Source organism: Castor canadensis, chromosome 15 (genome assembly GCF_047511655.1).
Source record: "Castor canadensis chromosome 15, mCasCan1.hap1v2, whole genome shotgun sequence".
Classification (NCBI taxonomy): domain Eukaryota; kingdom Metazoa; phylum Chordata; class Mammalia; order Rodentia; family Castoridae; genus Castor; species Castor canadensis.
The window spans coordinates 101756101-101768859 of NC_133400.1; the positions used below are offsets into that span (position 1 = coordinate 101756101).

The window sequence follows — 12759 nt, forward strand, 5'->3', positions numbered from 1 at the left end:
GTGAGCATTCGGCCTGTGTGGGTTTCAGGTCCAACCCGAAAAATGCCGCCCAGCGCCAGCGCCGTGGACTTCTTCCAGCTCTTTGTCCCAGACAACGCCCTCAAGAACATGGTGGTGCAGACCAACATGTACGCCAGGAAGTTCCAGGAGCGCTTTGGCAGCGATAGCTCATGGGCGGAGGTCACGCTGGCCGAGATGAAGGCCTTCCTGGGCTACGTCATCTCCACCGGCGTCTCGCACTGCGAGTCCGTCCTCAGCATCTGGAGTGGTGGCTTCTACAGCAACCGCAGCCTGGCGCTCGCCATGAGCCAGGCCCGCTTCGAGAAGATTCTGAAGTACTTCCACATCGTGGCCTTCCGCTCCAGCCAGACCACGCACGGGCTCTACAAGGTCCAGCCCTTCCTCGACTCCCTGCAGAGTGGCTTTGATGCTGCCTTCAGGCCATCCCAAACCCAGGTGAGGCCAGCAGCCCCCGAGGAACCCGTGGCCTTGCCCTGGCTGTCCTTCCTGCCTGTTCTCCGAGGTCACTTCAAGGTCGCCCCTGGTAATCCTCCATCCTGGTGCGGCCTTGTGCCTCTTCCCACCCTCCTTCACTTGCCTTTTACTTTCCAGGTGAGGTTTTGCACAGGCTGGTGTAGTTTTCTTATCCTCTTGTCGGCCTGCAGCATCTGGTGGTGGGTGAGAAGTACTGGATGCCTTTGGGTGGCAACAGGAATGCATTAGATGCCCCATTTCTTGAGGTCACTGAGGGTGCTCACGGCAGAGCCCAGAGTCCATAGTCCAGGATCTGTAGAGTCCCTCCTTCCCGTGCAGCTCCCTGACACCTTCCTGATGTCGTCAGCCAGTTCCAGGAGCAGCAGCTCTTGACCTCTCCCTGCCCTCTGATGTCCACTTGTGCCCATGGCTGTGGCACCTGACTGGCGAAACAGAATCTCAGCATATTCCTCAGACTGGCTCCGCTGGGGGCCAGGCATGGAGGTGTACAACTGTAATCCCAGCTACATGGCAGGCATAGATGGAAAGACTATGGTTCGAGGCCAGCCCAAGGCAAAATAGTTAGACGCCCATCTCAATAAACAAGTTGGGTGTGGTGGTGGGTGCCTCCTGGCTATGTGGGAGCCGAAGGTAGGAGGAACTCAGTCCGAGGCTGGTTCTGGGCAAAAAGTGTGTGACCCTACCTAAAAACAAACTGAAAGCAAAAATGACTGGGGGCTTTGTGCTTGGCTCCCTCATTTATGGTCTCAGACACATCTGAGAAGCATCTCCCAAAGGAGGAAGAGGGTTCTCGTTCCAATCCTTGATGGGAAGCCAGAGCTCGAAGGTTCCTAGTTTCCCCACTTTTCCCTTCTGAAAACTCAGGGCTCTGGAAGGTTTGAGGGGGAGCTGTGATTTGGATTTCGTGGAGAGCCCCTTTGAGACCAGCTGGGACAGTCCTTTTCCTCTGGTGCTCATCAGACGTGGGGACCGGTTTTCTCAGGTTCCTATGTGAGGCTCCGTGCCCGGACTCCACCCTGCCCACCTGCGTGCACACCTCACAGGCGCACAGACCCCCCCCACCCTACACCCTGTGTTCTGGCAAGTGTGACCTTTAGAGAAGGTTTGCAAAGTCCTCAGAGGACCCCAGAATCTACGAGCAATCAAAGCAGCTGTGTGTGCACGCATGTGCACGGCGTGACATTTACACACGTCTGAAATGGGAGATACTACATTTCCTCAAACCTGGAGTCCAATGAATCAGAGACGTATCCCCGGGGAGGGGTTATATCTTGTCCTTCTGTTCATGCCACCTGCGCGCCACAGTGAGGGAACTGGGGATCTCCCTTTGAGGATGGCTGCTGCCTGGCTCCCTCTAAAGGACGAGGAGGGTTTGCCCAGTGTGCATGCTGCTTTTGCAGTAGCGTTTGTAATCACTTAGTGACCACAGGAACTGGAAGGGTGGAGGGGTCAGAGATTCTTGCTTGCCCTGCCATTAGAAGTTTGTAGTTGATGGTGTATTTGCCGAGAGTGGAGTAGAGCCAGGCTTGTTCTCTTGCTGGCCCTGGAGGAAGGCAGCTGTGTTTCCTGGGCGGCCAAGAAGCAAGAGCAGGTGACCAGCCTGGGCAGGGGGAGAGCAAGCAGCGAAATGCCCCTCTGTGCTGTCCTTGTCTCTCTGTCCACACCGTGTACAGCTTGTACACTTGCCTAGAGTTGTTTCAAACAGGCTTTGAATGTTTCATGAGCCAGTGAGTATGTAGGGGCTGGAGGCCCCAGTACAGTACTCTCTGGAACAGAGATGGGCCAGGCCTGACCTCCCCATGAGCCTGACAGTGAAAATCTGAGGGACGCGGCAAGTGTGCACAGCCCAAACTGAGTGGCGCGAGGCTGTCGTGTCTTAAATGTGGAACTGAAGGTGCTGTAGCTGGAAGAGTGGGGAGACGCTGTCCAACCACAGTGATGAGGTCACTCTCCTGTGTCCTTGCCAGGCCACACTCTGACCTCACCCAGAAGCCGCGTGCAAATGCCCCATGTTGGATGCTCCCCTAGCCCTGCTGAGTCAGGGCCCACATTTTATTTACCATGGTCCCCAGATGGCTGGTCTGTTGAAACTTTTCCTGTAGGGGGTCAGATGGTATTTTAGACTTTACGTGCTCTCTGTTTGATCCGAGTTCTTCTGTAGACCCAAGGCAGCCATAGGCAGCAATGTTCCAGGAAAACTGTATTTACAGAAATAGGTAGTGGTCCAGGCCAGGCTGCAGTCTGCTGATCCCCAGTTTAGAACACGTGTAGAGTTCTAGGAATCATACAGGAATCATATTATTGCTGTGCTGACATCATAATTAATCCTGAAGTAGGACGTTCCTAAAATGTACCTGAACACCTGCCCAAATGAACATGAACAAACAGTGTTCACTACCCCTTGGAGCTCATTTCACTGTTTCTTTTTACTTTATCATCTTGTCATTGCAAAAGTCATAAGGCCATATCATCAAGAAGTTGACAGAAGGATGGGCATGGTGGCTCATGCCTGTAATCCTAGCTACTCAAGAGGTAGAAGATCAGGATTCCAGGCCAGCCCCAGCAAAAAGTTCTCAAGACCCCATCTCAACAAATAGCTGGTATGGTGGTGTGTACCTCTCATTCCAGCTATTTACATAGGAAGCTTAAATAGGAGGATTGTCAGGCTAGCCCTGGGCTTAAAGAGAGAACCTACCCCCAAAAATGACCAAAGCAAAAATGGGTGGGGCACGGCTCAAGTGATAGAGTGTCTGCTTGGCAAGTGCTAGGCTCTGATCTGAGTTCAAACTTTAGCATTGCTTAAAAAAAAATAACTGATAGAGGCAAAATAAGTTTTAAAGCTGCCTTGGGGACCCTGGCTGGGTTGCAACCTGGCCGTCGGGGTGATGGTAGAAGTGGGTGTCCCACAGGGGAAGAGGAGGTTGTGGTCACAGGGCAGCCATCTTGACCACCAGCGAGGCATAAGGGCCAGGGGTAGATCAGGTGCTCGGCAGGTGTGGATCCCCAGCCCCAGAGAAAGGAAGGAACCCTAAAGAAAGTGGTTGGTTTTCCTCTGTTTCTCATAGGGCTGTTGAAGCCATGGGTTTGAGTTAAATATGGGTAAATTTTGACTCAGTGAAAGAACCATGGTGAGGAGGAGCTCCTTGAAGGGCAGTGGGCGCCCTCTACTGGACATGTCTGGGACTCTACAGGAGAGCTGTGTGGCTAGTGGTAATGTCAGTAATGGTAACTTCCAGGTGGGCCAAGAGCACTGCCCACGCTTTCCTGCTGGCTCCCCCAGGGACTCTAGCACAGTCCCTGACACTGCCCGTGTGGACAAGGAGACTTAGATCAGAGAAGTAAAGAAACTTGGCCAAGGTGCACACACAGCTGGCCGGAGGCAGAGACGGGAGCCAAGCACCCTCTGTGAGACCCTCTGCCTTTCCCTCCCCGGCAGGTGCTACATGAACCCCTGATCGACGAGGACCCCGTGTTCATCGCCACATGCACCGAACGTGAGCTACGAAAGAGGAAAAAGCGGAAATTCAGCCTGTGGGTCCGGCAGTGCTCTGCCACAGGCTTCATCATCCAGGTGAGCTGTGGGCACTGATGGAGAACTGGCTTGGTCACCTTCCTCTGCATGGTGGACTCCACCCAAATGCTCTGGCTGAGGCTGGGCTACCTCTTCCTCCACGGGGCTGTGGGGCAGCGGCCCTGGAGAGGCCCTAGTCACCGCCATGCCTGTCCCTATCCCTCTGTGCTGTCCCTGCCCACTGCTGCCCCTGAGCAGGCAGGTGAATTGTGCAGACCCAGGACAGCAGTGTTGGTCAGAGGGGTCACCAGATGCTGGGTGTGAGAGGTGCCTGCCACCCATGAGCCCGTGCCTCAGGACCTGTGGACCTGGGGCTGACCCAGAAGGCCCCACTGACCCTCCAGCCCTCTGGTCACTTGTCTAGTTTGTAGCCACTGGCAGCCAGCTGGTGACATCAGCCTTGCTCAGGGCCACAGGCAAGTCACTGGTCCTTTAAGCCCATGGCAGAGTCGTGTGTTTCAGAGGAGGTGGCTGTGCCCTACTGCAAGTTAGGTGGCAGCTGAGCTGACCAGGAGCAGGGCACACACCAGGTGGACTGACACGTGTGGTGCTGGCGTGTGTGTGACATCACGGGGCCGTGGGGGGCAGCTGGGTGCACAGAGCAGGCGTGTAGTGCAGGCCACATGAGGCGAAGTCGTGTGTCTGCAGGCAGTGTGAACAGTGTCGTTGTGGTGTCTGTTGTGCGGTACCACGTCTCCCCCGGCCCCCTTAGTTTCTTTCCCGGGTTTCAGTTGCCTGCAATTGACTGCTGTCTAAATATTACGTGAAAATTTCCAGAAAATAACCAACTCTGAAGTTTTACATTGCACCGTATCTGCTGCCTCAGTTACCACATGGACTGTTGCAGGGCCCAGGGTTCAGGTGACCCTCTTTTTGCTTATCAGCGACCCCAGAGCAACTCAGACAAGCCAAAGAGAAGGTGAACACCGCTTCCCTGCAGTGAAAAGGTGGAAGTTCTCGACGTAATAAGAAAAGTATTGTGTGCAGAGCTTGCTGACCCTACAGCAAGACAGTCGTCTGTCCATGAAGTGAAGAAGGAAAGAAGTTTGTGCTGGTTTTGCTGTCACATCTCAGACTGAAAGTTACGGCCACAGCACGTGACACGATACAGAGCCGTACCACCTACGGTTTTGGGCGTCCACAGTAGGTCTGGGACATCCCCCCAAGGACGGGGGACAGCTGTATAAGAAGTCACTTTTGTGTGCCTGAGTTGTATGGAGGGACTGTGGCCTTGCGAGGTGACACAGTGTATTCCCTTCATGGGCGAGGACAGCATGCCTGTGAGTAGTTAACTAGTACGTGATCACGAGCTGGCAGGTGACAGCCAAACGTCCGAGTCCAGCATGTGCGCACACCCTTGCGGTCTCCAGCTTCTCTTGTGAGGTGACGTGAAAACTTCACGGACCTGAGGAGTGGGCAACCTGGGAGCCAGGACCCTGGAAGCCCTCTCACTTGTGTCCTTCCAATGAGTGCCACCCACACACCCTTGTGATGTCTGCCCACAAGTGAGATGCCTGGAGCCTCTCTGGCTCCTCGCACAGCTGGCGACGGGAGTCACCAGTTCCATGTCCCCAGATGTGCTCTGAATTCTCCATTCTGAAAGAGAGGCAGTTGGGCCAATAGTGGACACTAGTGCGGTGGGTGGGGTTTCCCCAGCTCATTATCACAGAGATCCAAGGGCCCCAGACCCTGGGACAGTGAGTAGCGTGTCTGCTGGTACATGTCAGTCTCTAGGTCCATCAGTCCTTCCAGTGGCCTTCACGTTCTTCAACAGAGCTGGGGAGAGGAGAGCATGGTCCACCTTGAGGCCTCAGAAGTAGGCTCTGTAAGTGCCATGTGTGCAAGTGTCTGAGGTCTTCCTGGTGTAAGGTCAGTGTGGATGACACCATCCTGTTTGTTAATATGGTAATACATCTTCTCTACCTTGAAAGCCAATAGACTTACAAGTTAATAAGTCATAGGAGCAGGAGAAACTTTTCTAGGAAAAGTGAAAATCTCGATATCCAAAAAGTACATTTTCTGCCCTCAAGATGGTCATCAGACCAGCCTGTGGCCAGGTAGGGAGTGGCTGAGTCCATGCCCTGCCTGGAGGAACCTGTCGCTGTGTGTGGGGAGAAAGCAGACCAGCCACTGCACACATCGGGTGACGGCGTCCACTGTGGCCTTGCGAGGCCACTGGTCTCAGATAACTGCCAGGGCTCTTCAGGGGACTCTGATCAGGACATAGCCATTGTGGACCTTCAGTAGTCACGGCAGCTGTGCGAGGTTGGAGACCCTGATGGAGCTGACCCAGTGGCCATTTTCGGCCAGCAGAAGTCACTCGCTCACAGCGGGTTCTGGCCCTGGACGCAGACAAGCAGCCCCGTTGGTGGAGTCTTCCCCAGCCGGATTGTCACAGCCCTCTGCTGGGTTTGAAATTGCCATGTTTTTATGTCACTTATTGAGATATGGATCCTGTTTTGTGCTCACTTTAATTTCATTATTTTTAGTAGTGAGTGCTGTCCTTGGCCTCACCCTGGTGCCACTTTCTGGCTGCAGCCTTCTTCTGGGTTTCCTGGTAGGAACAGGAAGGCCACAGCCTCAGTGCCTCTCTGTGCTTGTGACTTGGCAGCTGGTGTCCACGTCTCAGAAAGGGACTGGCTGGGGTGTCTGAATGTGCTCACATGGACAAACTGCTAAGAAATTCCAGCGGAGGACCACCACCTGGACTGCCTCACGTGTCCACCTAAGGGTCAAAGCTCTCAGCTGCCCATTGAAGGTGCCTGGGAACTGTGTTAATTTGAGGACAGCAAGAGGCTGCCTTGTCTCCTGGTCTGTGTCATCTGTAGACACATCTGTAGACTGTGCTGAGCTCAGTGTGCATTAACAACATAGAATGTAGATCCTACAAATACCCCAATTCCAAATACGCCTGGGGTTAACGTGGATAGGGAAGTCCTCGGATAATGACATCTGGTGTGTCTTTTTCTGATTATGTTGTATTATAGGCACTTGGGAAGTGGAGACAGGCAGGACAGAGGTTTGAGGCCAGCCTGGGCAAAAAGTTAGTGAGAACCCCACTGTCCACCCCCGAACTTCCCCGCCGCCCCATTTTAGCAAATAGGCTGTTCATAGTCATCCCAGCTATGCAGGAGGTATAAGTAGGAGGCTCGTGGTCTGAGGCTGCCCCGGGCAAAAATATAAGACCCTATCTGAAAAATAACTGAAAAGCAAAAAAGGGCTGGGGGTATGGCTCAATTGGTAGAACACCTGCCTAGGAGGTATGAGGTGCTGAGTTCAAACCCCAGGACCACCCTTCCCCCCAAAATTGTATTATATATTAAGCACTGAAAATGTAAAAAACCCCCAGAAATGTGTATTTCAGGTAAATTTTTATATGCAGAAGTAGGCACTAGAGGATGTAATCAGCATATCTTTATAAACACTATACTCATGTGGGCTGTTTTATAACCTGGTCACGTCTCTTAAAAGGACAACATTGCAAACATTTTCTGTGTTGTTAAATGTATTTTCTACATTTAACATTTTACACCATGGATTTAAAAAAGTGCTGTGTATCCTCTTACACCGACACATATATGTTTTAATTTTTTGAGACAGGGTAACACAGGCCAGCCTTGAACTCGTGTTCCTTCTGCCTCAGCCTTCCAAATGCTGGGACTTTAATTCATCTTTATTCATTCATCCACTGATGGACACTTGGGTCAATCCCACACCTTGGCTCCTGTGAGCGGTGCTACAGTGAACACGGGAGTGCAGGTGTCTCTGTGACACTCTGATTTCACTCCCTTTAAATGTGGTCCTGGTAGTGTGACTGCTGGGTCGTGTGGTAGCTCTGTTTGTAATTTTTTGTGAACCACCTTACTTTTTCTACGTTTTAATGTTTCTGATTCATATGGCCAAATTCCACAGCAGGAAAGTTCCACCTGCACACAGCTCAGTGTGTTTCCGTAGGTCCTGGCCAACGGTGGGCCTGTGGGTTGGGAAGGTGGGAAGTGCATCAACGTCATCTGTTTCCCGGGGGTTCGATTGCACCATCTCCACATGGGTGTCAACCGTGGCATTGTCTGGGCTTTTTTGGCATTATTGGGTTTGAACTCAGGGCCTCACACATGCTAGGCAGATGCTCTACCACTTGAGCCACACGCCTAGCCGTCGAGATCTTTGGGTAGACAGAGGCTCCTGCTGTTGAAGCGCTCTGACCCCCACTTGTGTGGGAGACAAAATGACACCCACAAACTTCCTGCCCCCCTTTGCACACTCCTCCTGGTTGTGTACTCAAATGCAAGTGTGGTCCCAAAGAGCTCTGGCTGTGTAGATGAATTATGGTTTTAAACCAGGTACAGGGAAGTTGCTCTGACTGTGCCTAACCTCACCAGGCGAGCCTGGAGGGGAAGTGTGAGAGGTCTTCTTCCCTGAGGATAGAGGCGCTGTCGGCCAGGAATGCAGACGGCCTTGAGGAGCTGAAGGCTGATGGCCAGCAGGTACCAGGGATCTCAGTCCTCAACCACAGGAAACAACCCAGTGCTCTGGGAAGAGGATCCTGAGCACATGTAGAAACTCGCCAGCCCACACTTTGAGTTCAGTTTCGTGTGCCCTGAGTAGAAAAGCTGTCCATGTCACATACAGGCTCCATGCTCACAGCTCTGAGGCCAGAGATGGGCACTGCTTGAGCCTCTGGGTTCTTGGTAATTTGTTGTGCGGCAACTAAACCCCAGTGCACAGTGCATATCTGTGCAGGAACTTAAACCACATACCCAGCTGTGTGTGTTAATGTAGGGATAACTGTGGGGCCAGGACCCCGTTAGCTTGCCTGACCAGTCGTGGTATTCCATGACTCAGTGTTCCAGCACTGTTTCTTGTACTTTCGGTCATTTCTCTGAAGGCTTTCTTTGACGTTTGTTTGTTTGTTTTTGGTGGTACTGGGGTTTGAACTCAGGGGCCCTCACTTGCTAGGCAGGTGCTCTACAACTTGAGCCATTCCGCCAGCCCTTTCTGAAGGCTTTCTTGCTGTTGGTTCTGTCCTGTACACAATTCAACCTTCACATGTTTGGCAGGCCAGTGATCCAAAAAGTCCTTTGATTGGGATGGGACCTGGAGTGATGACTGGGTCCTCCAGGTGACCTACCTTGGTATTTCTCAGCAGGAGCATTGTCGGCGACCCTGCTCTGATTCTGCAGATCCAGGACAGTTAGGGGTCACTGCTGCCCTCCGAGGTCAGTGTACCCCATAGAGAAGGGCAGGCATGGGCAGCAGTAGGAGCTGGTGAGCGACTGCCCACCAAGGCTCGGAACATTCCAGAGAAGCTGTGTTCTAGGATCTGGTCAGTTCTGCCTAGGAGTTCTTCCTGGCTGCCCCACAGGCAGAGCCAGGCTGTCCTTAAGACCATTCCCCTTCCCATGTCACCTGTGGTGACAATGGTGGAGGAAGCATGAAGCGTGAGTTAAGGGTTGGTCACTAAGTCCGGCAGTCCTTTTGCTAGCTGGGCCTGGGTTTTGCTAGCTGGGCCTGGGTGAGCGTCCATCCATGTCCTCCTTGGCACCTGGCACTGTCAGGTGGACAAGACCTGCTCTGCCCAGGAGCAACCTGAATGGTCAGGTGGGAGGCTCACCCAGGCTGCACCCCTAACCGGGAAGTGGCCTTTACTTCTACTATGGTAAGCCGAGGTTTCCCTTGAGTTTAGGATGGGGGATGTGTGTGCACGGATTTCCACTGCCAGGTTCATCTAGCTGCTTTTTGCTGCTCAGGCTGTGGGTGACCCAGGGCCATGGGGGAGCTGAGGAGACGGGGGTAACTGGCTTTCCCAGGGCCTGATGACAGAAACCTGTGCACGCTTCCTGCCACTCTGGGCTCCGGCCTGATGCTGCCAGTGTCCTAACCTCTGTGTGTTTCTCTTCAAGATTTACGTCCACCTGAAGGAAGGCGGGGGCCCAGATGGCCTGGACGCACTGAAGAACAAGCCCCAGCTCCACAGCCTGGTGGCCAGAAGCCTGTGCAGGAACGCGGCCGGCAAGAACTACATCATATTCACGGGGCCCAGCATCACCAGCCTGACCCTGTTTGAAGAGTTTGAGAAGCAAGGTTTGTTAAGTGGCTGGGTCCTGGGTGGTGGTGGGAGGGGGAGAGAGGTGTAGTGGCTGGCACAGACCACAGGACGCCAGGCCAGCAGGAAACAGGTTCATCTCAGCTGCCCTGGGTGCCTGGACCCCGCTGGACGCTGGCAACATTGAGGTGAACGAGTCCAAGGCACACAGTCGGGGGCTTAATGACACAGAACTCTGCAGTCTTCCAGGTATTCCTGCATGTGTCCTGTGCTGTAAGGCTGAGGCCATCCAAGGCCCCCAGGCACAGCCCCTGGTAAGGACCCTGAAGGGACCAGAATCATCCACCATATCTAATGTGGCCCCTCCTAGCTGCAGTGAGGTGAGGGAACAGCCTGGTCTCTGTTCCATGTGGCTGGGGGTATATGACTCTCTGCACTGCCCAGTGCAAGTGACTCACCAGTCACCTGTGCAAGAACCAAGTGAGAGAGAAGTCTGTGGAGGCCAGAAGGGCAAGTTACGGGAAACCCCTGCTGTGTGAAAGCAGTGCTGCAGAGGACCTGGGGCTCTGGGAGCTGGGACTGCTGGATGGGCCACCCCCCTGTGATGCCCCTGTGTGATGGGCCCACTTTCTGAACTGAGAGTCAGTGCATTCAAGGCTGGCTCAGAGCTTGTGTGTTGGGGCGAGGCTGATTGCAGGCAGAGGCTCCATGGGGCAGGAACCAGAACTTGAGCTGGGCCACTGGCTGCCTCCCAAGAGCCAGGATGCTCCTCCCTGGCTCAGGAAGCAAGGAGGACAGGGAGAGAATCTCCCAAGTATGAGGAAGTAATTAGATGTGGGATTTAGGTTTTCTCAAGAGAAGGTTAGGTAACAGGTAAAAACAACCTATTTTTAACCTGTTTTTAGCAGATTCTGAACTTACTGAGCTCTTCACATGGAGAAGTCATCTGCCATGACTAGGGGCACACAGAGGGTCACCAATGGCTGTGACCTGGGGGCTCATTGAGCCTCTGTCCCTCTTCTCTGATGTGCGATGACCTAACAAATACTGAGTTTCTGGAAGTAGATGGGCCGATACACCCTGCACTGTGCTGGGCGCCTCTGTTAACGAGGGCCTCTGATGCTACATGAGTCCATGGCTTGCATCAGGGCCTTTCTCCCCATCTCCATTATTTTCTTATAAAAGCACAGCGGCCAGGTGCCAGTGGCTTACATGTGTAATCCTAGCTACTTGGGCGGCTGAGATCGGGAGGATCATGGTTCAAGACCAGCCCAGGCAAACAGTTCTCGAAACCCCATCTTCAAAATAACCAGAGCAAAATGGACTGGAGGCATAGCTCAAGTAATAGAGGGCCTGTTTTGCAAGGGCAAAGCCCTGAGTTCAAATACTGTCCCCCGCCTTTAAAAAAAGAAGCATGGAGATAGGCCCCGAAACCTCAGCAAGCTACCTCCGAGGGTTCCAGAGGTCAGGCACCCGAATCTGTCTCCACAGTCCCTCCTTCCTGCAGACGTGGGGTCAGGTGTGCGTGTGACCCTGCGTCTCTCCCTCCAGGCATCTACTGCTGTGGTCTGCTCAGCTCTAGGAAGAGTGACTGCACAGGACTCCCACCATCCATGTTGAGCAACCCGGCCACCCCGCCAGTCCGGGGCCAGCACCAGATCAAGATGAAGGGGAACATGTCCCTGATCTGCTGGTATAACAAGGGGCACTTCCGCTTCCTGACCAACGCCTACTCCCCTGTGCAGCAAGGTGAGCCCAGACTGCTGCGAGGGTCCCGGGAGAGGTAAGGCTGGGAAGGGGCTTCCTGAGCCATCAGCTCGGGCTGGGAAGCTGGGATCTGCAGGTGACATAAGCAGCTTCATCGCCTGGAAAGTATGGTGCATGACAATGGCTCATCTTACCAGGGATGGTACCCCTTGCCACCTGCCTCGCCTGGCCTGCCGGGTATCCCATTAATTCTGTTTGGGATTTAAAATCTCATGACAAAGGGAATTAATTAGCCAGGAGTCTATATTTTCTTGCAGCACTGGGGACCAAATTCAGGGAGGGCCTTGTGCAGGCCAGGCAAGCTCTCTACCTCTAAGAGTCTTTGATAACTGCTAGAATTGGGAGGGCAAAGGTTACTCCACAAAAATACTTGCAGTCGTGTGGTGCACACTGGGTATTTCTATGTGTGCGGTCTGTTTTTGTGATGTGACGTGCGTGTACGTGTTGCCATGTGCTGTGGTGTGTGTGTTGGATTTACACCATCTGCTTGTTCTCCTTCCCGTTCCTTGCCTGCACACCTCAGTCGCACTGTGTTTCTGTGGTGATCAAAGTCCAGGGGATAAAAACATGGGTGTCATTGCCCTGCGTGGAGTCAGAGGGCCATGTCTGTGGCCTTAGAAGGAAATCCTGGACTCGCCCTCAAGCTGAAAGTGAGGTTGGGCCTCCTGCGGGGCAAGGGTGACCTGGACACCATGTTTGGATGGGGCAGGAGCTGCTTCCAACCAGTTTGTTTGCATTGACGCCTCTGCAGAGGTGTCCCAAAGCAGGACATTGCGTTTGAGCTTACTGAGGAACCATGAAAGACAAATACACCCAGAGAGATCTAAAAGAAGCCTGCGCTAGGACTTAAGATGCCTTCTCTTAAGTCCCCAGCCTTGAGGGT

The 12759-nt window shown here is 53.4% G+C and overlaps 1 protein-coding gene across 2 annotated transcripts in view; it reads left to right on the forward strand.

Annotated features, from left to right (window-relative positions):
* Nucleotides 1–12759, forward strand: part of Pgbd5 (piggyBac transposable element derived 5) — a 61330-nt gene that overhangs the window by 44227 nt on the left and 4344 nt on the right. For both annotated transcript variants that reach the window (XM_074056902.1, XM_074056903.1), the window contains 4 exons: nucleotides 29–456; nucleotides 3932–4066; nucleotides 9967–10147; nucleotides 11661–11858. In XM_074056902.1, the coding sequence (XP_073913003.1) occupies nucleotides 29–456; nucleotides 3932–4066; nucleotides 9967–10147; nucleotides 11661–11858 (942 nt within the window). The remainder of the gene's footprint in view (nucleotides 1–28; nucleotides 457–3931; nucleotides 4067–9966; nucleotides 10148–11660; nucleotides 11859–12759) is intronic.